The following is a 25504-nucleotide window of genomic DNA, read 5'->3' as shown; positions in this document are numbered from 1 at the left end:
ATGTCGGAGAGAGCCGAAGATCCCGCGGGGGGCCCCCCAGGCTCCCCTACCCGGGACGCCGCCGGTGCCACCGAGCCGCGGATCATCAAAGTCACGGTGAAGACTCCCAAGGAAAAGGAGGAGTTCGCCGTGTCCGAGACCAGCAGCATCCGACAGGTGAGGGGCGGCGGCGGCGCGGGGCGAGGGCCCGTCCCGGTGACGAAGCATCTCCTGCGCGCTCGGGCCGCACCGGCCGAGCCCCACGGCCGATCCTGGCCCAGGAGAGCAGCGCTGCCATCTGAGACTCGCGGGGGCACTGGAGAAACTCCTCCTCGTCCCCTCTTCCCGGCTTCTCTCCTCCCCGTTGCACTACAGAGAGTCTGATTTTATAGACTGTCCTGGGTTGGAAGGGGACCTTGAAGATCATGCAGTTCCAACCCCACTGCCGTGGGCAGGGATATCTTCCACTAGACCAGGTTGCTCAGAGCCCCATCCAGTCTGGCCTTGAACACTTCCAGGGATGGGGTGCCCACAGCTTTCAGTGCCTCTCCACCCTCACAGCAGAGAATTTCTTCCTGATACGTAATCTAAACTTACACTCCTTCAGTTTGAAGTTATTCCCCTTTGTCCTGCCACTACACGCTCTGGTAAATAGTCTTGCCCCATCTTTCCTGTAAGTTCCCTTCTGGTACTGTAAGGCTGCAATTAGGTCACCACGAAGCCTTCTCTTTTCTCATTCCTTGAGTGTGAGTTGTCCTGTCGAGCTGACTCAGTTTGGCAGTAGTTCTCTCACTGGCTGACTAGCATGACTGTAGAAAATATATATATTCACCAGCACCTCTGCAATTCCAGTAGTTCTTTTGTTCTAACAGCAAATAGGCCTTTGTTTTGAGGAAGTCGTATCCTTGTACTCTGTAAAATTTGCAGTCTGCTGTACTTAAATGTACTAGCTATGGATATGGTACTTAGCATGGCACTATTGTCAGATAACTGAGTTATTACAATTTTTGTGAAGGGGCTCAGTGCCCCATAGTGCCTCTGTCTCAACAGAAGTAGTAACGCCTACTGATTCATCATTACTATTTCCTGCAAGTCTTCTGGTTTTTTTGAAGGTTTACCATGCAACTGTCGACTAGAACTTCATTTGTTTAGATTAGAAAGCTACAAATCATAGAAAAGGTGTAATCAAAACGTGAAAAGCAAGAGTCTCCTGCTTGTGAACGTTGCTAGATTCAGAGCCTCCTGCAATTTCCTTAGGATTTCCCATTTTCCTCACTGAAATGTCTCTAAATGTGGCAAGTCTGTGTTACTCCACATTTTTTTTTAGCTTGGCTGGTACTGCACACCTCATCAAAAAAAGTTTACCCGTGTGAGAGTGCCATTAGTGTCTAGATACAGAACTTGAAATCATTCCTTATGCATAAGCTGAAAGACACTGCCTGCTTATCAGAGCAGGATACAAAAGATGAAGGTTCCCAAGTATCAAATGTAGTGTTACCACTTTGGCTAACCTGTTAGACTCTTGCTCCACCTAGTTGCTGTGAAGAGAGAAAATGCTGATATTTCTTTCAGGTTTTTTACCCTTTTGTCTTTTTTAGATTCAGGAGTCTTTTTTGTTTGGTTGGTTTTGGTTTTGTTTTTTTTTTTAACATCAGCATTTGGCCTATATATGTCCCAGACCCAAGTTTCATTGAGGGCTTCTCTCCAGCTGCCAGTGGGTTGAGACTGCTCTCTTGTCTTAACTGGTCTTTTGGCAGCTGCAGTATTGTGTGCTATCAGCTGCTCTCTCTGCAAGCTTAATCTAGGCATTTCTCCCAAAGGTAAAATGACTGTGTTTGCTTTTTAATGTTGTTCACTGCTTTCCCAGCAATCTCAGTCTGAAAGGGGTGCTTTTCACTTCTCTATTCTCCATAGCTTTGTGAGCAGCATCAATGCAGTTTTTGTAAAAGTCTTTGCAGTTTGGGGGCTTTTGTTTTGTTTGGGTATTTCAAAAGAGAGATTCATAAGCTGAATCTAACCTGAGGATTGCATTTGTCCTGAAAAGCAGTTAGCAATTAGTTTGTATCCTTCAGGAGTTATAAACAGATTTACTTAAGATGTGAATTTCAGAATATATTTGACTTTAACAAGTTTGTTTCAGATGTGAATACTGGTGGAGCTACCAGGCTTTCAAGTAAGCAATTGTCTTAAACTGAAATAATTGTACAACCCAGCAAGAGCATGAATTTTTACTGAAAGCAACCATGCAAGTTTAGGGAGTTAACAGAGCACACTACATCAAATGTCTTTGTTGTCCACAGATATCTTAGCTCTGAGTGTTGTCTCTCTTGGAGCTGCTGTTTAAAGATTAGATCTGCACTTATGTCTTCGTTCCTGTGAAGTAAGATTGCACCAATGAGTCGACCATTTGTGTGAAGTCCCAGGCAGTGTGACAACACTAAAAAATGCACTGTCCCCATAGTGTGACTAATGTTGGCTGTTTCTCTTAAACTGTAAAAATGTGCTTTTGATAGTAATACGCATCAACAGTAGATATGATGTTTCTTGAGCCAGCCTTGAAAATAGGTTAATCTCAAATACCAGACAAATTGAACATCTGTCCAAATGCATCTGGAATCAGCAAGTTGTTTGTATGGTTGAGATAGGTGGGCCAGTAACTTGCAGCTTGTTAAAAAAAACCCCAAAAAACCCCAAACAACCTAGCAGAATAAACCCCATTCAGTTGTATATTTCTGTAGCTCATATTATGACTTAGTGAGTTGACTTGTTTATTTCTCTGCAGTCATTTCAGAATATTACCAGAACAATAACCTGGATTTTCTAGGAAAATGTTTTGGTTCATAAGGGCCCAATTTAGGGCTGCACAAATCATATTTTATGTTGTTCCATTAGTGTAAATCAGGCCTGCAACTTTTCTGTCAAGATTTTTTCCTATATTAGAAGACTTCAGGATTTGTTATTGCTGATCCTGTGCAGCTGGAACAGTGAGTATGCAAGTTGGAATGGAAAGTGACCTTCAAGTACAAAGCCACTCTGGGAGGTCAGTTGATTGCAAGTGTCTGCCTTTTTTTCTTTGAAACCTATTTGATTCTGCTGAGCACAGTTTGGCTGAGTATTAGGACAAGGACCAAATATTTGCTTTCTTGACTGGGTATGGTACTGATCTTGCTCAGTGTAAAGACTTCATGGCTACATACTGGCTGAAGATGAATACCTATAAACCTGTTGACTTTGGCTGACCCTGACAGAATTGATACTAGAGTATCAGCTCAGTAAGACTATCTCTTGTCCTAATTTTTTTATGTCCGTTTATTTTCTGAGTTCATGGCAATACAATCTTTGCAATTCTTGCCTAGCAGAGTTGATTTAATGTGTTTTGGCAAAGAAAAGGTGCACTCATGTTAGGAACAACTTATGCCTTCTTGTCTTAGTGAACAGCTTGAATTGTTTGAGTGGTGAGGTGTTGGAATTAGTTACATGGAAAACAGTTTTACCTTCATCGTTTAGACTATTTACACAGAGAGGTAGTTATGAAGAGTTAAAGCTTTCCGAGGCTTCATGGTGCTCTTTTAATGCCTCATGTTGACATTTGCAGTTTATTGTAACTGGTTCAGAGTTAACTGTCCACCAGTGTGTAGTGCACTACAAGTGGTGCATTCTGTGAACATCACAACTCTGCAACAGGGTAACATGACTAGCTGTGTATTATTAACTTCTGGGCCAACAAAGAGTGGATATAGTAAATCTGCAGTAATAATTTCAGAAGCTTGCAGTTCTTGCAGAGAATTGTTGTCAGTCCTGTGATTATATGAAAATTTCATAGCAATGCCCATCTGGAAAACTTAGTGAAATTGACTTTACTTCCACAGAAAACAGATGTGGTTCTTTTGAAGGTTTGGGATTTTTTTTCCATTTTTTTATTTAACTTAAACATTTAATGGAATTTCTCTTCAGTGTGAAGTATAGTTTTCAGTAATAGCATATTTAACAGCTCGTAATATGTTTTTAAAACTAGGTGAATACAAACATGCTTTCTGTACTAGAGTAAATTACAGATAAAAAACCTGACCCACAGAATTATATGTGTAAATATATACACATTGTGTAGAGACTCTGCTATTTGTCAAATAGAGATCTCATAAACTTGTATACTTTGAGTCCAGCTCATGGTTGATACTTTAAATTCAGAAATCCGAGGTTTCATGTTTATACCTGGTTCTTACAATCCCAAATTGGTAGTGTTCTGCTTTATCAAGATCACGGAAGTGTAAATGTTAAACAGAACATTGGGTAAATTGGTAGTGGAGCATCTTTCCTGGCTTGCATATGCTTTTAATATTTTATGTAATGTTTTACTTTAAAAGAACAGTTTAATTTCAATTTTCTTAACCTAATCCAGTTCTGGTTTTCTGTTTTTCTGTAATCCAGGGGTTACTGAATGGTGCAAATAAAGGAGGTTGAAAGTATATATTGGAATCCGACTTATTCTTCTTTTCCAGGACTGTGATTTAGCTTTCTCTTGACAGTCAAGGCACTAGAGTGCCTGAATTGTTTAGCATTAGGTTTTCCATCATCTGGTGTCTCAGTGCATTGTAACACATCCATGGGAGTCTTTATGGAGTCTGCCTTGCAATATACTCTGGTTCATATTTCTTAAGCTGTTTTTTTTTCTGATTTTGGGAACTTGATTAAAATTGTTTTAGAGTGATGGTAGGTGGCCATTTGATTGAAGAAAACCTTCAGAAGTAAATGTATAATGACTTTCCTGACAGTTGGCTTAGTTAGGTGTAACTCAAAGGTATCAGTTATCCGACCATAGTACTCAGCAAGTGTTTTCTGATAAATAACTGGCAGATACAGTAAGATAAGAAAACCTATTTAAGTAATACTATGAAGTGTCTTGTGTGTAGATACTTATCTGCATAAAAGTAACACCATAATATTCTTGTATTTCTTCTGATTATTTTTTTTTAAACTTTATCCATGTCAGATAGGGCCTGCATTCCTCCAGTGAGTTTGTTTTGCTAAAATCCATCACCTTCAGTCAGCAATATCACAGAGTTTTTAAAGATGGTCCTTTACACAGTTCAAAATTGCCAACAGCACAGAAAACCTTAATAAATAATTAGCTGTGGTAGAGGTGTCATGTTAAGATTTTTAGAGCCAGGCAACGTTTCGACTTAGAGACAATAAACCTTGGCTCTAAAAAAAGGTCCCTGTCTGGGAGTAAAGTTAGGGCAAAATATTAAGAATTTGGAATATATGGTGACATGGTGTCCTGATTTTGACTGAGATAGTTAATTTTCTTAGTAGCTGGTATGGTGCTGTGTGTTTTGAATTAAGTGCAAGGATAATGTTGATAACACATCAATGTTTTGGCTCTTGCTAAGTAGTGCTGTCATAGTTTAGGAATGGTTCTCCCCAGTTCAGTGCCCCCACCGAGACTCTCCGAACCACATGCTGCTCTCTCTTGCTTCTCTGTTTTCACCTCTCTCTCCCCACTGTGTCGAGCTGAAGAGGAGAATTGGAGGCACAAAAGGTGAAGATCACAGGTTGAGATACAAACAATCTACTGCAAACAGCAATGAGATAACAAAATGAATAGTGACAGCAACAATACCAATGACAGAGGGTACAAGAAAAGGAATGATTCACATGGGAAAAAATACCCCAGTAATAAACAATACCAGATGGCTTCTTCCACCCTATTTTCTCCACCAGAAGCAGCCTCTTCTCCCCAGAAGAGTCCCTGTCCTCTGCTGCAGGCAATGACTTGAAGTGCTATAGAATAACTAGTGGGTTCTGGCAATGCCTCCTCCTGGCTACTGCAAAAATTAACCCTTTCCTGGCCAGAACCAGGATAGTGCTTAATCTAAATCAAGGAGTTGACAGTTTGCTTGCTTTGCCAGTGAGGAGGTACACAGGAAACAGGGAGGGAGTAGATTGCCAGGTGCTTTTATGGGGAAGACAAGTATAGCTCACCATTTTTCCTAAGTCAGAGCTTGGAGAAATGGAGTGGCTTGCTGAAGAATCCCTGGAAGGAATAGAACTGGCTAGAACATGAATCCTGAGCCCTTTCCACTACTATGCACTGCTGCACTTTTCCCTTTATGGGCTGCTTATGTCCTGTCATTTCAGAGGTTCCAAAGTTATGGCAAATGAAAGTGAATCTGAGAAGAGACCTAACATTTCCATTGCATCTTGAGGAGGCTTTTTATGTAAATATGTCCCAGTCAAAACTGGCTTATTAATCTCTGAAGTTTTATTATTGTGACTGGAAAGAAATCTAGTGTGCACTTGAATAATGCATGTATGTTGTCATAAAGGTTGTTTTGTGGGTCCTGGTACGTTCACGGTTGCATTCCTGTCTTACTGCAGTGTTGGTTTTGCATGGCAGCCTACAGCTTCCTTGGGGTGGGGCACCAGAGGGGGAGCAGCTGATCTCTCTTGTGCGCAGCAGTAGGACACAAGGAAGTGGAATGAAGCTGTGGCAGGTTCAGATTGGACTTCAGGAAAAGATTCCTTGCTGGGAGGGTTGTCGGTCCCTGGAACAGGGTCCCTTGGAAAGTGCTGGCACCAAGTGCGTGGCACCAGGCCTGTGAGAGTTCAAGGAGCTTACAGACAATGCTCTCAGTCATGTGGTTTAGTTTTAGGTAGTCCTGCAAAGAGCAGGGAGTTGGACTTGATGATCTTTATGGTTCCCTTCCAACTTGAGATATTCTGTGATTCCATGAATATTGTTTATATACTACGATATCAGCTTTCTGATGAGAATTAAGTTGTGGACCTCACTGTTACAACATATTGTGGAAAATATGATGGTGAGTTTGGGTAAATGACATTACTCTTTGATTTGTCATGGTATGGTAGTCTTCTATTCTTATGCATTAGCTTTGTACCAAATTGTAAGTATTTCTGCTGTTTTTATGTTGCTTTGGAATGTGTATTAACAATAATTAACTAGGAGAATGCAGAATAGGATGCAACTGCCTGAACAGCAGAAACGGGTGTGATATTCCACCCTTAAGGTGGAAGTGAGAAGTGAGCACTCAAGATTCATAGATACTTCCTTCCACTTAAAGAGTGAGATGTCGCAGAAAGGAATGACAAAAACCAGAGGCTCCACAAGACCTTGTGAAGTTTTCTTTGTAAATTACATACCTGGCACTGGTATGTTAAGTCCCTACTATGAGCACATTGCAGCGGGTTTTGAATAAAGGGGTAAGATGGAAGAGAGAAGGAAAGAAAGAAAGGAAAAAAGAAAATAAGAAAGAAAGAGAGAAAAAGAGATCACCAATCCTGCATTGGATTGGTGATCCAGCATTGATCCAGTTGAGGAGGAGTCCAGGGTCCTGAGGGCTCACATGTGCCTGGGCTTTGTGGGGATACCTTTTTATAGAAAGGCTTTCCTTGCCTCGGAGATAAGTCTCTCACTTTCTATGCAAATTTGTTATCATGTGCACTCCTTTCTTCTAGACCTTTCTGGAAATGGGTCATAGTGCTTTGGGTGTCTTGTTGGTCTTGGTTTGCCCTACAGTCCATGCCCACTTCTCAGCCTCATTCCTGCACTGTGTTGTGCTTATCTACAGGAGCCACAACAAGGATGTTTGCCCTGGAAAAATGTCCCTCTCCCTCTGTATGGCCCCCTTCTCCAGTCACATCCTGTTCTTTCCAACGGCATATTATTACCAAAATCCTTGGTTGTTACCTACAATTCTTGTCTCTTGCTACCAACAATCCTTGGTTAGCTCCACAACCATCTGACTGTTGGTGTTCAAGACATGCACGCTAGGACTTCTGGGATTCTACAAAATGTCTAGACTTTATAGCTATTAAATAAGTCAGCATGAATATTTTCCCACGTGGATTTCTCACTTTTTCTTAACAGAGTAATTGGTTTTGAAAAGTCCAAAGGGTGATGGGAATGATTAGAATGATTTCCCTCAAGGAAAGATTAGGCTTACTGGAATCCCTTTTTTAAAGGGAAACAATCTGTTTGTGTTGTCCATTGTGGAAAGGACAGTAAAGAAATAGGATAGTGAAATAAGTTTCTTGGAAAAATGTTGCTGGGGACCTCAGAGAACAGACTAGATAAACATGATAGAAATAATTCAGATAAGTAACCCACTTGGGAAAGGAATGGACTAGGTGACTTTCTGGAATACTTATAAATCTTAAGGCTGACTTAAAAGAACCGGAACTAACTCATTGTAGACTTTTAACTAACCAAGAGCAACCTCCTGCACAAACACAGAGACTTTTAATGTATATTGTCTCTTGGACTCTCTCTTTTTTTTTTTAACTCTGTTTATTTTTCTCTTCCTATGCTATAAAATATTTCAATTAGCGACTCACCTTCAAAGCATAATACAGTGGTATTTTACTATTTTAGTCCTGCCTATTATAAAATGCAATTATTAATAACTAGTTGCAAGATTAATATTATATTTTCCTATATGGAATGAGAATTCTGTAGGATGTTGGGGATGTTTTTTGAAGTATTATGGTCAACTTAATTTTAAAATTTTAAACAGGGTGAGCTTCTGAAAGACTTTCTAACTACCTGGAATTGTTTTAAAATTACTTAGCCTGCAGACTGGTCTTGTTGCATACATTTATCTGGCATTCTTATAATGAAGTTAGTCCTTAGCACTTTTCTTGGATATATTCCTTTTCAAGTTTTGTGAATTTTTTGGTTTTGATGAGAGTATTTTTCCAGAGAAGAACAAATTTCAATTAGAACTCATTCAAAGCAGAACTTGGTTATTATTGAATAGGAAGGCAAGAAGGTATAGAGTGGGCTTCTGTGTTCAGTTGTTTCAATGGGGGTATAATTTCTTAGTGAACTGAAAAATGTAGCTATTCACCATGCCCTGGCTTGCAATTTATGCTGCATTTTATATAGCTGTGTCATGTGTTGAATGAGGAAGCAGAGCTACCTAAGGTGTAACTTTTGCTTCTGTGGGAAGGAATGCTGGTTTTGACACATGGAAAGAAGGCAGCAAAAAGATGTCTAAGAAACAAGGATACTCATTTCCAGCAAAAGTCTAGACAGATTTATCCTACTTGTGACATTATATCCTCAGTCTTTCAGCAGTGGATGGCTTCAGTGGTGTGCGTGTATATATATTAGTGTGTACTTGCTAGTATGTAATTATATATATGTACTTGACCATGTGCATATATATGTATGTGTTTAAGTAGTTTATATAATAGTATGTATTTGTTTTCATGAATGTGTGCCTGATTGAACCTGCAGTAGTCTTTAAGAGAAATCAGATTTTTGTTCTCACTAGTTATATAACTACTGATCTAGATGTGAAGTTCTTCTCATGTCCTTTTTTTGTATGAAAAAGAAATATTTCCTATCTTTCTCTGAAAAAAAATAGGTTTAGAAAACTTAATAAAGTATTTCTAGTTTGTGCAGTGCAGGTGAGGTAATACAGCAAATGTAAAAAATAGCTTGTTCGTAAATTTTTTAAAAAATTACAGTTCAGTATTCAATTGCACTAATTGAACTAATTTTTTTGTTTAGTTCAAGGAAGAAATCTCTAAGCGGTTCAAGTCCCACACTGATCAGCTTGTGTTGATATTTGCCGGAAAAATTTTAAAAGATCAAGATACTTTGACTCAGCACGGAATTCATGATGGACTCACTGTTCACCTGGTTATCAAAACACAAAACAGGTAACCTTAACGATGAGTGGTTATTTTTACTTCTAAAAAGTAAAACCACTGCAAATTCTTAATAGCTTTCTGTAGGGCAAACCTAGATTTGACCAAGTCACTTTAATCAGCTCCTTAGTTACAACCCATGCAGAATAACTGTCTGAAAGTACAGTGCTCTTTTCTTTGGTTTATCTTGTATTTTAATTGGATTCAAATTCTAAATACGCATCTCCTGCCTTTTTTTTTTTTGGTTTGTTATTTAACTTCTTGGATTTAGTGCTGGCAGTGTTTTGGCTCCATAGTTCTTAGATATTTAGCTCTTACTCTCTGTAGATTCGTGTTGTGTAGGTTTTCTTTTCATGCATGAAAAGCTTCAGAAAAGCTTTTTTCTCCTCTCTTGTCTGCCCCTCCACCTCCCTTCCCCTCCACTGTCCTCTTCCTTTTCTTTCCTCTGCAGTGAATTTTCTTTCCTTGTTTTACTAACACAGTGAGTAAAGACTCACTGTTTTGGTAAAATGAGGAAAGAAATTTTTTAACAACTGCTTTAGTGCAATGAATTTCTCTGGCTGAACAGACTTGAGATTTGGGCTTCTTGAGGTATCTTTAGAATGATGGTGAGAAAGTTGTATCAGTTGAGCTGTGTCATCTGCACATCCTGTGAAGTGCCCAAAAATCCTTTCAACAAGTAGAGGAATAGATCCCTCAAATGTAGCTTGCTTAGTCAATAGCATGTTCATTATCTACACTGAAAGTGTTCTTGCTCCTGTTCTACTTAGGTCTTTCCTGTTTGTGATGAGGATCTCCTCTTACAGGAAAATGTCAGATGTTGAAGGAAAGTGAATGGAACATAGGAGAGAACAGAAAAAGAGAACAGAACAGCTTTCCCTTTCCAGGCCACACCAAGTCACAAAGGCTTGCTAGTAACATTAGCATGAAATATAAACGCTTGCTGAAATTAGTAGCATTAGCATTAAATGTAGGTGCCTTCTGAAATTATCTTCAATTCCATGTTCACATCCTGGAGGGATTATCTTCTCTGTTCTGGAGTCAAAACACTTGTTTGTACTGTCAGGGGTCTCCCTTCCCTGTCCTGTGCCTTCTCTGCCTGAAATTTAGGCTGATACAAGCCTCCATGCCAAACCTGTATACAATATTAGTTAATACCGCAATTCTGTACCTTGTTTATCTGAACTACTATTCTACTGTTGCTGGTTTTTTGTTGCTTTTTTTGAGTGTGGCAGAGAGGCTCCATGAGTAGTGTTAACAGGATGTTTTTGATTGTGCAGTCTTCACTGGGTTCAGAGGTTGGAGCTACAATAGATATACATACTGAAATACCAGTGCCAGTCTCTGGTACCTTCTTGGACTTGGCCTCTTGGCAAAGGAGCACCTATGAACAATGCCACATTTGTGGCTTTTGGGGAATTTGTGGTGTCCCTGGATCTGTCCCATCAGCATGGCAATCTATCTCTTCACTCTCTCCCACTTTTTTGCATAATTTTAGAAGAATGTATTACTATTATCTGCAGAATGTTTTAATCATGTCTTGGACAAGGAAGTACAAACAAAATCTACATGTGCCTATGCTGTCTTCAAATGAGGCATTAGTATTTTCACCCACTAGCTTTGCTTGAGTAAAGTAAAAATATGCTCCTAAAACCTGCTAGAGAGAAATGTCAGCACAGTGAAAATCACCTCTGCGAAAGTATAACGTTATCCTGAAACATCTTAATATTCTTCTTGCTGAAATACCTGAATTTTATGCTTGTCCTGAAAGACAAGATTTAGACCATGCTGGTGTGGCCTGGCAAGTGCTGATTTTTGACCATGAGTATCAAGATTGATTTGTTCCCAACCACTTTACATTATGCCATTTACTTGTCTGTTGACTGTTGCAGTTACTGTTGCTGCCATACGTCTAAATAGACAAGGGTTGTTTTCCAAAACTGAATCTGAACATGATCTTTTCCCTTCTAAACAATATTAGGTGTGTAACTTTCAAATAGGAATCCTCATATATTCCAACCAATCCTTGTTGAAAAAGAGGTGATTTTTAACTGTGCTACATTTTCCAGAATGATACAAACTTTCAGCGTAGTCTCCTAACCTGGCTTATGTGGTGTCAGAGTAGCAGTGAGTGATTAGCAATGGGCAGTGAAGATGCACTGGATTTCTGAATAGAGTTCCAGGTCAACACATAATTTGTTCACAAGCAACAGGAGGAATCATAATGGCAAAGTGGATATAAAAGGTGATGTGCACTTTACAGGAGTCTCACTCAAAGACTTGAAGCTGACAGGTTTGACACTCACTCAAACCATTGTCTTCAGAGTGTATACCCCAGTTTCCATGGAAGAAATATGAACTGCAAGTTTCAGTTTCATCTACTTTTCTGTCATGCTTTTGAGAACCTTTCATGTTTGTTACATGAAGAAGTATAGTTGCTTCTCAAAACAGTTTCTCAGTTGAAAATACAAATAGGATTTTATTCTTATTATTCTTCTTTTGCTTATGGAGATTTATGTGTTTTCTATACTGGAGAAAACCAAATATCTCTAGCAGGAGATTCACAGTCAATATGCAGTCTATAGTCTTCCTCATTCAAGTTACAGCTCCTTGGCCAATGGTACTTGTGTTTGCATTTGCTGTTAATGGAGATAGAGAACTCTTAGAAAACCTCAGGAAAGCCTCTGCATCTGAGCCATCTCTCAAGCATGGGTTTTTTTGGTATGGTTGGGGTTTCTTTTTCTGATCTTCTCTTGAGTGGAGCAAGCACAGAATTTTGTTATAGCAGAAAGATACTCCGAGATGAACTGAAGTATGAAGTCTAGAGTACTGTCAAATTTTCAAATCTGTGTGAAGACTGAATTAATAGTTTTACAAGTTATTTTATGCTGTAATACTGCAAATACAGGCGTTTATGAGATTGATTGTTGAACTAGACTGGAGAGCTGATTTGGATTTCAAACTAGCCTCTTTTCTTTTTGAACAGAGAGGTCAAACTGGCTTTATTCAAGCTCAGTTCCTTGATCTCTTTTGCTACATGGCAACACCTGTGTTTATGCCTGCAGTAGAAAGGTGTGGTGAGTATATAATATGGGCAGCCTTTAGTGCCTGCTCTACATTCTGCTGGCCCTAGCTTTATGTAACTACATTTGTAGCCTGTTCTTGAAGTCTTAAAGGTTATTGAGTCTTATATCTAGTGAAATGCAACATTAACTGAATTTCACATTCAGTAAAGCTTCCAGTTAAAGATGTGGTGTGAAACAAATGCCACATTAAATTTGTTGGGCTTTATTTCTTCAAGGCGCAGGCAGGTAATCGGTAGTATTTGAGTATAGTGGCGTAAAGCATGGATCCTTAAAGCAAGGTAAGGACAGAGGAAACAACTCATTGGCAGACATCCCAGGATAGGATGAGAAAGTGGTAATGGCTGCAGTGGTAGCCATCTGTATTTTTAATATTTGAAACTACTGTTCTGAAAAATTACACGTGTCTGAGAAAGATTTGTTTCAGAAAGCCATCTGCGGATAACCGGTTTTTGAGAAAGAATCAAAATGTAATTTAAGATTCTCAAATATAATACTATTCCTACTTTAAATGGCATTATTTAAAATAACTTTTTAAACTCACAGGTTTTAAAATTGCTTTTTTAGATCACAAGACCACCCAGCTCAACAGGCAAACCCCACTGGGAGTGCTGCTACCACATCAGTATCAAGCACTACTACTTCAACACCAGCTTCAACAAATAGTAACCCTTTTGGCTTGGGTAAGAATTTTGGTTAGGTAGCATTGTGGGTGTCTTCTCTTGGATTCAGGTAATTGTCCCTGAAGCTTTATTCTATTACAGACAGAACTTAAAAAAACCCTCCAAACACACCAGCCAAAAAACTGATTACATGTATGTTTCTAATTGGTTGTAGAAGGTTTCTGATGTGTAAGTTATCGGAGGAAAGTTGTTTCCTTAATTTTATACAGAATCACAGAATAGTTTGGGTTGGAAGGGACCTTTAAAGGTCATGTAGTCTAACCCCCTTGCAGTGAACAGGGACATATTTAACTAGATCAGATTGTTCAGAGCACCATTCAATCTGACCTTGAATGTTTCCAGGGATGGGGCACCCACCACCTCTCTGGGCAACCTGTGCCACTGTTTCATGACAAACTTCAGACTTGCACCTTTCACCTTCAGTAGTAAGGTGCTACTGATGTTATATTTTGGCACTCTGGATAATGAAACGCCTTCCAGTGTCCTTGTGCTCCTTAAACATGCATCTGAATTCCTGTTATCTGAGAATTGATGAATCATAGAAGTTGGACTTGTAACACGAAGCAAAGATCTGCAATAGAAACAATAAAATTGCTTACAATAAAATAATCTTACAATTAAGTGTTTCTCAGGTTCCAAGTCTGATAGTATTATGAGTCTTCGCTTTTATGAATAAAGAGGCTGCAGTCTATTGACTTAAAATAATAACATATTTTCATAATTGCAGTTGGGGTTTTGTTTCATTCTTTTTCACCTTTTTTACATTTGCAGAGTGGGGTAGAGGCGGATTGGAAAAACCAACTATAGTAAGGAATTGATTGTTTAGGTTTAAATGGTTCCTCAGTCTGACTAGTACCTGAAATTTTTTATTTGGACTCAGCAAAGGAGAGCAATTCAAAACATAATTAGCTCTTGGAGCATTACTGCCAAGAGAAACTCTGCTTTTAATTAGAATAGGGAGTATGACTTGTATTTGGAGTTCTCTCTTGGTTTTAGACTAACCAAGAGGAGACAGATAAATGATTTTTACAAATGCAGTTGGTAAGTGTTGCTGGAGGGGGTGAGACCTGGACCTAAAGCCCCAAACATCTCTTGTATCCTGGCTGTGGAAAGTGAGAAGAAAAGCTATTAGAATTGTAGCAAGTTATATTTAAGATACAGTTTCTTGGATTTTTGTTATTTAAAGAAGCAAACTCCTAGTGGGTGACTCCTTAACAGCCTTGCAAAGATGGGACTTTCCATTCATTTTCATTTTTTTGAAGTGTGGGATATGTTCAAATATTTTGTATTTACAAAGGACCTGGATGTGTTTGGAAGTATACTAGAAACTGGAAGTTCAATTATATTTTTTTCATTCTCTTAAAGGTGGCCTTGGAGGTTTGGCAGGTCTGAGTAGCCTGGGCTTAAATACTTCAAACTTTTCGGAGTTGCAAAGTCAGATGCAACGGCAACTTATGTCCAACCCAGAAATGATGGTTCAGATAATGGAAAATCCATTTGTTCAGAGCATGCTTTCAAATCCTGACCTGATGAGGCAGTTAATTATGGCTAACCCTCAAATGCAGCAACTGATACAGAGAAATCCAGAAATCAGTCACATGCTGAATAATCCAGATATAATGAGACAGGTATGTAGAAAGATCTGTTTATGACCTTTGATTATACTGTAACTATAAACAACAGAGCAGGAACTGAACATGCTTAGTGGAGTGTGTGAACATTCTTGAAGTATTTAATCTTATTCAAAATCCATAAGAGGTTGCCATAGACAACTAATGTTTATTTTTCTACTTGTTATTGTTCAGAATAGACTGATAATTCAGAAAACGTGCAGCATAGTTTTGAAAGACATTGAAGACTGTATAGTCATGTCTTCTGAGGCTAGAATTGGATGTGCCTGTCTGCACTTAAAGCCTGTTGTCTAGCCAATGAATTTAACAAAAATAATTCTCCAAAATACTAAATATTTTCATTTTATCTCACTTCTAAATGCTTTTAAAATTAGATGATACATAAGATATGTTGTGTTGCAGAATGTATCAAAACCCAAATAGATAACTAGATGCTTTTTAAATTGTGTGTATTTATTTTAAAGTTCATACTATAGGTTGCCTGCTGTAATGGTGCTAGAAGTGATGAGTATATTGTGTGGAAAAGATGAAGGAAGAAAAGAGTAGTTCATTCAGGGGTTTTCTTATGTTTAGCCAGTCTTCCTGACCCAGTCTGTTGTGGTAGAATGCTGGCTAAACACCGAATTGTGTTGACTCACACTTAGGCTTGATTCAGCTTTGATCATAATTTCAAACCGGGTTAGACTGGGATAACTGAGATATTGCCGAATGCTGACGTTTTCACTTTAGAATGGATTTCTTATTAATACAGATTAAACGTTCCACTTCTCTAGACACTAGAACTTGCTAGAAACCCTGCAATGATGCAGGAAATGATGCGAAACCAGGATCGGGCCTTGAGCAACCTTGAAAGTATACCAGGGGGATACAATGCCTTGCGACGCATGTACACAGATATTCAGGAGCCAATACTGAATGCAGCACAGGAACAGGTGAGAAAAGATTACAAATGACACCAAAAGTGAATATTTCTTTTTTTAAATAAAAGCATGTAAGTAATGTAAATTTCCAAATGTGTACTTGCCAAAACATTTCTTGAAACTCGGAAGTTTTTATGTACCCTTTTATTCTTGAGAGGAAAGAACTTTAAGAATCCTGTATTCTTCTAAGCCTGAAGAAGTATAGATATCACTTTGTGTGATTGAGAAGCTATTTTAAAGTTAATATATTTCTGTCTTAATTTTTAATTCCTTTAATTCTTTGCCCTAAAATTTGGAGGTGCAGTAAAATCTTTTTAAGGGTGTGTTTAGTAACTTCGAACTGAAGATGAGAAGAATAAAAAGCTTTGAAGTTGGAAACCAGTATACAAGATACCATCTTACTGTGATAAAAATACCGTGTAGTAGCAACACTACTTAGAAATGTGATTTAATTTTTTTGGAGGTCCTAGTATCTCTCAATATTAGTGTCTTTTCACAATATTTACCTTTAGTTACTGTAGAATCATGAGTATAACTGATTAAGACCTGTAAACATTTATCTTCATGATTCATTTGGAAAGGTAACTTGCCGATGGTATGTTTGCTTTCCTCTCTCTGTAGTTTGGAGGTAACCCATTTGCTTCTTTAGTAAGCAATGCATCAACAGGAGGGGACAGTCAGCCATCTCGTACAGAAAATAGAGATCCTCTGCCAAATCCATGGGCTTCTCAGTCCAGCTCACAGACTTCCACAACAAATACCAGCACTAGTGGTGAGAGCAGTGGCAGTAGTAATGCTGAAAATAGCACTTCTGGCACTACAGGACAGAGCTCAACTGGACCGAATTTGGGGCCTGGACTAGGAGGTGTGTTTGTTACTGCAATTGCATGTACTTTGAAGCTTGCTGAAATGATTCTTTCATTAGAAAGCGAGTTTTTGATTCAAAGTTTTTATTGCTATTTACTTTTGTAGAACATTTTACTAGTATCAAAGTTCTCTGTAGAAAAAATATGAAAAATAATTTAGGGCTATAATAGTGTTACTTAAACACTGTTTAAATTTAAGTTGTCTTAAAATAGCAAAAGTAGGGAACCTCTAGATGAACTGTGGTTTTTTTCTATTTCAAGGCAAATGTGAAAACAGCTAATAATGTGGATATGTAATGGAACTGCTTGGATACAGCATCTGCCTTAGCTTCTAGGGTAGTTGTGTCTGTGTAAGCAGAAGAACAGTAAGATATATTTCAGGGTCTAAAACATATAAAAAGCAGGTGGTTGTATCGTGGTTTTAGATAGTCTGGTGGTAGTCAGGATCTTTACTAAAGTGGCTTTTTACTTTTTTTAAGCTGGTATGTTCAACACACCAGGAATGCAGAGCTTATTGCAGCAGATAACAGAAAACCCGCAACTTATGCAGAATATGTTGTCTGCACCCTACATGAGAAGCATGATGCAATCATTAAGCCAGAATCCTGATCTTGCAGTGCAGGTAAATTGCATTTGGTGTAGTGATGTATTTATTGTGTGTATTGCAGTAAAAAAAACCCAAACCACAAAACCCAAATAGCTCTACAGCTATGTGTAGTGAATTACCCTGTTTTTAATGTTAATCTCTAACTCACTGAAATTATTACATACTTACATTTAACAGTTTGTCACAGTGAGTTTCTTCAATTTGTAATGGGACATCATGCCTGACATGCTTCTAAAATAACTTGTAAGGCTATGTACGTTCTGTATAGCCCTGAACTTGTGACCCAGCATAAGAAAAGGACAAAACAAATGCTTTGGTAAATTAAGGTGGATCTATCGGTAAATAAATACCCCCAATAACTTGGAAGAAGTGAAGGGAGGGGACTTGGTGCCATATCTAGATATTACTCTGTTTTTAACTTCACTTCTGTGATCTGTGCCTCCCTCTAAACATGGAGATGCTGTTTTATGAATGGTATTGTGGAAGTGCTTTCAAATTTTACTTAAACAGTAGTATCAAAAGTCAAATCCTGAACTGAGATTGAAAAAACATTTTCTCTATTAGATACTCACTTGGAAATATCCTTGACTTCAAGGAATGTTTACAGGGAGCTATTACTTAGATGTGTAGTTGAGGCTGAGCAGAAAAGGATTTTCTTGTAACAATTGGCAAGCCTACCTCATTTGTATCTGGAAATTCATTCACTTAAAAGATAAAAAACCGCAACCAAGCAACACCAAAATAAAGCAAAACACCTCCAAAAAGTTTTGGCCAAAGGAGAAGTAGATGATTACTATTCATGAATCTGAAGTTATTTTCATTGACTATTACCATGTCAGTAGTTGTTGTAAAACCTCCTGTGGATTTTACTGCTTGATCCTTGAAGTTAAATATTTTTGTCCTACAGATGATGTTGAATAATCCTTTATTTGTTGGAAATCCTCAACTTCAGGAACAAATGAGACAACAACTTCCAACTTTCCTTCAGCAAGTAAGATGAGATACTAGCTGTTACTAATTGTCTGGAAGTCAGTAAGCAATATTTTTAGTAAACTGGTACCTGTCTTCGTTTTGGCTGATAGCTAGATTTTGCAATATGTTCTTATTAGCTTTAGAAACTAAGTCAGATTGTCCCCTAATAATATTCTTGCTTAATGTCTCCATCCCTTTCAAAAAACTGACCGTTGTCTGCAGTTAGATAGAACTACTTAGATTTGCTCTTGCTTTTTTGCTTAGATGGAATAATTGTTCTTACTACACACGAGCCAGAGAACACCTGTTTGTGACAGGATTTATTTCACAAATTAAAAGGATTAGTACTTTTCCCACTACTAATTAAAGTTTCACTATGCTTTTCTTTCTTCACACCTGCCTTATATATTTGGAAAAGAGGTCTTATGGCATGCCTTGAAAGACCAAAGTCATTAGCTAATTCAAAAGAAGTGGTTTCTGACATTTTTTACCCGTAAAGATTGTCTTCTCCTTAACATTGTGCTTGCAGCCCAGGTATCTGCTTGATACTAGTTGACACAGTGTGTAGTAGTACTGTGTTCCATAAATAGGAGCAAGCATGATTTTTCTAGGAATCAAAATCCACTGCATGAATGTCATCATTAGGCAGTCCTTGCAGATCAGTGTAAATGTACATTGCCAAGATCTGACTGCACACAGGAGGTTTTATAAGTAAAATAATTAGCACATACTTGAATTATAGTAGCAAGTTCAGTGTTTAGAAGGTACTGTTTATATTGTTTCAACCACATAAATGGTTGTGGTGTTTTATAATGCCACCGCTTTGTGATAATCAGTAGTATCTGAGGAGCTAGTACCACATGTATGTTTTGAAATTTGTGAATAAATGGTAATTAATGAATGTACAGTAAGAATCATTTCTGTTTCATGTGGGTATGTCCTGTCAGTATCACTGTGGAGTTAATCAGCTAGTTCTGTGTTGTATTCACTGTGTAAGGTCAGGTGACTAACAACATTAGCAGGTGAGGTAAAGTTAAGAAATACCTGGATATTTTCAGAATGTTGATAATATTGCAACTTGTACTTCCTTGCTTATCTACTGGTGTTTATATCATGGAATTGGGACACAGAAACCATAAAGTCTTCATAATGGAAGGTGTCTTTTGCAACGAAGGGCAGTTGCCCAGCAGAACTAGGAAATAATTGCTGCTATTGGAGTTAATAACATTAATAGATAAGATCCAGGTCACCTAAGTGCTCTGAGAATAGTTGGGCCACCATTTCTGTAAGACAGCTTCAAATATCAGACAGTAAACTAGTTGCAGCAGTTTTCATTGGAGAACCCAAAATCATTTCCTTTTTAAAATTTAAGTAACCTTTGCCATCTATATATTTAGTTATTCTTTGACTATCAGGAAGATAAAAATCCAAGAGATGAATGGAGAGTAGTAACTTGTGTGCTGAAGTCTCCTTAGGCATCCATACTCCAGAGGAGAGTTCTTCATGTCCTATTCTCCAATTCTGCTCTGCACCAGAGGCAGCTTAATCTGTGATTTCTATGTGAATCAAAAGGGTTTTTCCAGCAAAAGTAATTTGGTCTACTTGCCACGGGAAGGGTGCTAAGATTAATAAGCCTGTATGCTATTTGAAGTAGGTCTGGCTACCAAAACTGTATCATTTGTAACTGAAACTTATTTTTCACTCATCTGTTCCATCTCTTAGCAGAAGTAAGCTTAAGCCACTAGTTTTGAGTTTGTATCTAAAATAGTCAGGTTTTTGGGTGCTTCAGTTCAGAAATGAAAAAGGATTTGCCTTTTAAATCATTAGTGGATGTGAAAGCAAATTTTTAATTGAAGTCACAGTAGAGCGAGAATCCTTGAATGTTATACATTTGCTTGCTTGTATACTTTGCAATGTATTTTTTTACATTTCAGGTTGTGAAGGCACTGCATATAAGAAGATGTGTACAAATAGTCATGACCAAACTGCTGTGATCTGAAATTAGCTAGGAAAAAGAAATGTATTATTTTTTCTTAGATATCTGTTGGGCAAGTTTCATCACATTGTTGCTTACCAGTAGTATGATAATTGATAATAGGATACTAATTCTAGAATAATGTTTTACTAATACAGACTTTGAAAGATTGAGGTCTATAATGAAAAATACTACTCCTTGTGTACTTGTCATTTGAAAGGCTTTATCCACATCTAGAGAGTTCATTGATTACTTTCTATGAAAGTTTTCTCACAGAAGAAAAGATAACTAAGGGATTTCCCATAAATATTCAACTACAAAATTGAAAAACAAGTTCTGAAATTATGTCAGATTCTATAAGAGATCTAACGATAAAAATTAACTTGGAACATCTGCATATGATTAAGAGTTTCTCTCCTTTTCTTAGATGCAGAATCCTGACACATTATCAGCTATGTCAAACCCTAGAGCAATGCAGGCTCTGCTACAGATTCAGCAGGGCTTGCAGACATTAGCAACAGAAGCACCGGGGCTTATACCAGGGTAAGAATTGATTTAGACAGGAACTTTTCCCTTGTATTGTTCATTCATTTTACATTTAGAGATTTATGAAGTTTTTATTAAACACTCCTCTTCCTGCCTCTTTTTAGTTTAACTACACTTGTTTTGGAATCTGTCACATTTTTGCCTGCTGTGTACTTCTAAACAGTGATAACTCTGGTCTTTCTCTTAGTACTTTATTTAAATTGTCATCCTCTCTTTGACAGAATTTGTACCTAGTAATTAAATAAATGAGAAGAGACAAGCTAGTATTTATTATTCAAGTGGTGTATTTCTTTTTCTGTAATTTATACAGATTTAATCCTGGTTTAGGTGGATTGGGAAGCAGTGGAGCTCCTACAGAGTCCACTGTACCTAGTTCTGCTTCAACTGAAAATACAAGTCCAACTTCAGGAGCTGCTGAACCTGGTCACCAGCAGTTTGTCCACCAGATGTTGCAGGCACTTGCTGGTGCAAATGCTCAGGTAAAGTATGTCACTATATTTTAGATGTTTTGACTTTTTGCTTTACTTTTTTTGTTGTAAACCACTGGAAAGGAGGCTGGTAATTGAAGGGAGGGTCCCCTGGATGCTTCTGGTCAAAGGGCAGCAGAGGAGGCTTAAAAGTGCTGTTGCAGCTGTGTAAGTAAATACTGAAAAACCACCAAATTTGAGTAAAAGTGCTGGTTGATTTTTATATGCTCATCTTCATGCCCTGGAGTTTCAGAAATGCTTGTACAGATTGTGGCAGATCAAGGTGATGAGTTTCACTGATAACTGTAGTGCAGGTTCACACAAGAGTAAAGCTTAAGCATATTGAACACTGTTATCTCTGTGCTCTTTGCCTGTATTGCTGTCACTCTTTAGCTGTAACTAAATCTCTGTCCCCCTCTTTGGAATAGCCACTCTCTGCCTATTTGCAGCCTGAATTCATACCCTAATATCCTGCAGTTCCAGATTGCAGTGCATTTTGTTAACATACTGAGTGGGATTAAAGGTTTCCAGAGAGCTCCAGAAGTCAAGCAGAGGTAGCAACTTCCAGTAGTAGTAGGGTGGTGATATGGTTTGAAGCTGGCTCCCTGCCAAGTCTCCAAACCTTACCACCAGAAGTGTCCCCCCCCGAAAAAAAAACCTCAGGGAGAAGAGGGAGAAAAAAAACTAAGAAAACCCGAAATGAGAGAGAGACAACCAAAGTGAGATATATAAATATATTTACACTTATATACAATTAAAATATACAATTTCACAAGGGAAAGGGAAGGGGGAAGGGAAAAGGAACAAAACTAAAATAAAATATATAGATATCCCAATTAGTGACCCAATATCTAACAACTAAAAGAGTTAGCAAAGAAATATCTCACTACTCCCCTGGGACAACCGAGAGTCGCTCCGGAACGATCGCCAGCAACCTCTGTCTCCCAAGGTCGGCAAGGCCTAACCAGGCCTCACTCCCCAACACGGCAGACTCAACAGCAGGGAACCTGCACCTCCAAGCCGCCGGAAGGAAAGAGAGCGAAGGCCTCTCCTCCTCTCTTCTTATAATCTGGCTTACGTAAAAATCGTAGGGAATACTGGGTAAATCTGGACCCTTCCTTGATTACAAACTGGTCACCAAGGAAGGCCTAGCCCAAACCACCACAGGTGGTGAGCAAGGCTGGCCTTAAAGGAGACATGCTCTTAACTTCTAGGAGTGTTGTGTGAAACAGCACCCTTGCGCTATGGTACCTCCCCTGTGTAATGACAGACTCCTGGTGGAAAGGGCAGTCCTGCTTTTCCCTCTTCATTTGCCATGGCGTGAGTTAGTTCAGTTTTGCTGATCTGGCAGATTTTTTTCTCTTGTTATCTAACCACTTGAGAGTGTTCATGGGTGTTACTGTAGCAAACTATATTCTTGTACGTTTTCACTTATGCTGTCAAATCTTACCCTACTGGGTCAACATTTTGTTTAGTTTTGTTTGTGGGAAGCAGGTTGGGGGGCAGTTCTTAAATTTCAGGTTACATCTTCATTGTACTGGTTTGTAACCATATGCAGATTTTAAATACAGGTGGTAATTTCTTGATGTGTAAAACTGCTGAATTAGAACAACAGCAAAATTAGCAGTAGCCGCACAAGTTTTGTGTACCAATCTAAATTGAGTCATTGATTTTAAAAAGTAATGTCCCAGCATGTTATTGTTCTGATTAAAAGAATGCCTCTGAAGGTCATACCATTTAAATAATGCATATTTTTTCCATAAGTTTGTGTAAGCAGAATTTTTCTATAAAGCACAGCTGCTAGTTTACCTTAGCCTCAAGCTTTCTAACAATTAAGATTTTGGTGATTTTAGTCAACAAATACTTGGAGTGTTACAAAAGAGAGGATTTCTATGACAAGGAAAAATAAGGCCTGTGATGGTCAATACTGGTGACAGCAACATCATACTCTTTGCTGTTCCACATTACTAGGCTGAACTCTGTTTCATTTTTGAAAAAATACGTATATGCATATCTTTAAGAAATGGATCATGGGACGTAAATTTACCCAATTTAATTTTAATCCTCTTTTATCAAACAATCAGATTTTCCTGCAGTTATTTGGGAATGTTATATAAGTGTAGTTACTCTTTAGATTTGAAGGTGCCGACTTGTTAAAAAAATTATTCAATTGCTAATTGAATTTGTCAGTATATATTTTTTTGGAACTTGAAAAAGGTATAGTCAAAAATTAGGAAAGACAAAGCGGTGCAGAAAAAAACTGCATTTAATTTCTGTATTTTGCTATATGCATATTACACTTTTATAGTTCGAAATTTTTTTCTTAGCAGTTACAAAACCCAGAAGTTCGATTTCAGCAACAACTGGAACAGCTGAGTGCAATGGGCTTTCTGAACCGCGAAGCAAATTTACAAGCACTAATAGCAACAGGAGGAGACATCAATGCAGCTATTGAAAGGCTGCTTGGCTCTCAGCCTTCATAGCAGTGTTTCTTTTAACTTTAAAAAATGTAATTTATTTTTGATAACAGCTCTTAAATCTTTCAAATTGCTTTATTTCATTCTGACTCTTGGGATTGTCTTGTTATAACTAAAACCAGCCTGATGCATTTGAAGGTGGAGTGCAGTAGTTTTCTTCAAACAGTGGGAATCAATGCATCTTCACTTTCTTGAATGTGTCAGTTATTTTGTTCTGCATTATTTGTGATTTTTTTTTGAAACAATATCAGCTTTCACAGTTGGATGAACAAGTTTTGTCTGACCTACAAATGGCCAATGTATTTACTACCTAAACAGTATCCTTTAGTAGTAATTTATGTAGATTACAAATTAAAAAAGGAAACAAATTAATTGAAGCTGTGGGTACCGATACTGCTCATTGTGATTTTGGCATGTTGTTTTTCTTGACTAGCAAAATGCTGGAAGATTTATACCACTTGAGTAATGTACCATCTTTTGCTTTAAATTGTATAAACACAATATATACAATGCAGACAGCTCATTTCTAGAGATTTACACCTTACAATAGAATGAGATTGTTAGTAATGGGAAAAAAATAAAAACCAACAAACCCCCCACAAACACCAAAAAAAGAACACAGGAAAAAAAGTCATAGGACTTGGATTTGGTGTAGAATCTTCCAGGATCTTTGGTAACCATTTAAAAAAAAATGCTTAAGCAAGTTCAGTTAAAATATACTAGAATTACTGTCCTGGTTGTCTCTTTACAGTTAACTGTACAGAAACTTGCATTATAACATTATCTCAGTATTCACAAAGATTAACTGTAAATTACTTTTGTCATTGCGCAAATTAAACGGTGCAGAGCCTTGTGCTCTGGAATTGCTTCTAAGGCTTTTTGGCTTGTTCCACTGAGATTCTAACATATTCTGATTTGTAATTGGAGACATTATTTTCATTCATGGTCATATGATACTCTAATTACTTTAAACCACCAAGTAAAAATAATGTATAGCTTTTGAGTTTCTATTGGTAGTTACTTCTCTTGTGCACAGGTAATAAATGAATTAAAAAAATCTTTAAGCATCTTGTCTCAGTGTGTTTGTAGTTGATCCATTCTCTAGACTTCAAGGTGACTGTCCAGCTTCAGAGCATTTGAGTGCAAGCTCTGGGGATATTCATCAGCTCTGGGCTAAGATTAGTAAACAACTGTTGGAGTGTGAGATGGAGGCAAGAGAGTAAGAGTTGCATGATGTTGAAGACTTCTAGCATAGAAAAAGTGGAGATAGAAGAATAAATGTTTAAATGAATAACATCTGTTTTTTATTGGTCTTTCATGTCAGTGTAGTTGTGAACATACTAAATTGTATTGCTTTTAAACACTTGGCTTGAGCACTTCCTTTGACAAGTATAAATTCGATTTGCTTGAAAGCAGTGCTTGAAAGTGGTTTTAAGTTACCCACTTTGAGTTAAAGTTGTTATCAGTCTGATGAAACAGAATTATAATGCAGTATAATGGGAGAAGTTGAGCACACTTCAGCACGTAGTGAAATTTTAAAAACTTTTGGCAAAGCCATGCATGCAGTTTGTCATTAAGTGCACTGTATTATCTCAGAAGAGAAGTTTTACTCACTGTCCAGTA

The 25504-nt window shown here is 37.9% G+C and overlaps 1 protein-coding gene across 2 annotated transcripts; it reads left to right on the top strand.

Moving 5' to 3' along the window:
- Positions 1 to 24948, top strand: UBQLN1 (ubiquilin 1). Of its 2 annotated transcripts, none has more exons than XM_017806237.1 (11): positions 1 to 156; positions 9515 to 9666; positions 13305 to 13420; positions 14786 to 15048; positions 15825 to 15983; positions 16593 to 16836; positions 17317 to 17459; positions 18352 to 18435; positions 20819 to 20934; positions 21248 to 21416; positions 23735 to 24948. In XM_017806237.1, the coding sequence occupies exons 1-11, from the start codon at positions 1 to 3 to the stop codon at positions 23885 to 23887; spliced, it is 1755 nt and encodes a 584-aa protein (XP_017661726.1). In that variant the 3' UTR covers positions 23888 to 24948. The 2 variants fall into 2 exon arrangements, with proteins under 2 accessions (XP_017661726.1, XP_017661724.1); XM_017806235.1 differs by having other exon boundaries at positions 23732 to 24948.
- Positions 24949 to 25504: the final 556 nt, after the last annotated feature.

This window comes from Lepidothrix coronata, unplaced genomic scaffold (assembly GCF_001604755.1).
Source record: "Lepidothrix coronata isolate B3197 unplaced genomic scaffold, Lepidothrix_coronata-1.0 Scaffold14, whole genome shotgun sequence".
NCBI classification, from domain to species: domain Eukaryota; kingdom Metazoa; phylum Chordata; class Aves; order Passeriformes; family Pipridae; genus Lepidothrix; species Lepidothrix coronata.
Note: the sequence above shows the minus strand (reverse complement) of the source record. Positions and strands in the feature narration are given on the sequence as shown.

Excerpts from the sequence above, each read along its gene's own strand:
- UBQLN1 (XM_017806235.1), top strand. The coding sequence starts at position 1 with ATGTCGGAGAGAGCCGAAGATCCCGCGGGGGGCCCCCCAGGCTCCCCT. Across the intron at positions 16,837-17,316 it reads TTTGGGGCCTGGACTAGGAG|CTGGTATGTTCAACACACCA; the intron begins GTGTGTTTGTTA and ends ACTTTTTTTAAG. Across the intron at positions 17,460-18,351 it reads ATCCTGATCTTGCAGTGCAG|ATGATGTTGAATAATCCTTT; the intron begins GTAAATTGCATT and ends TTTGTCCTACAG.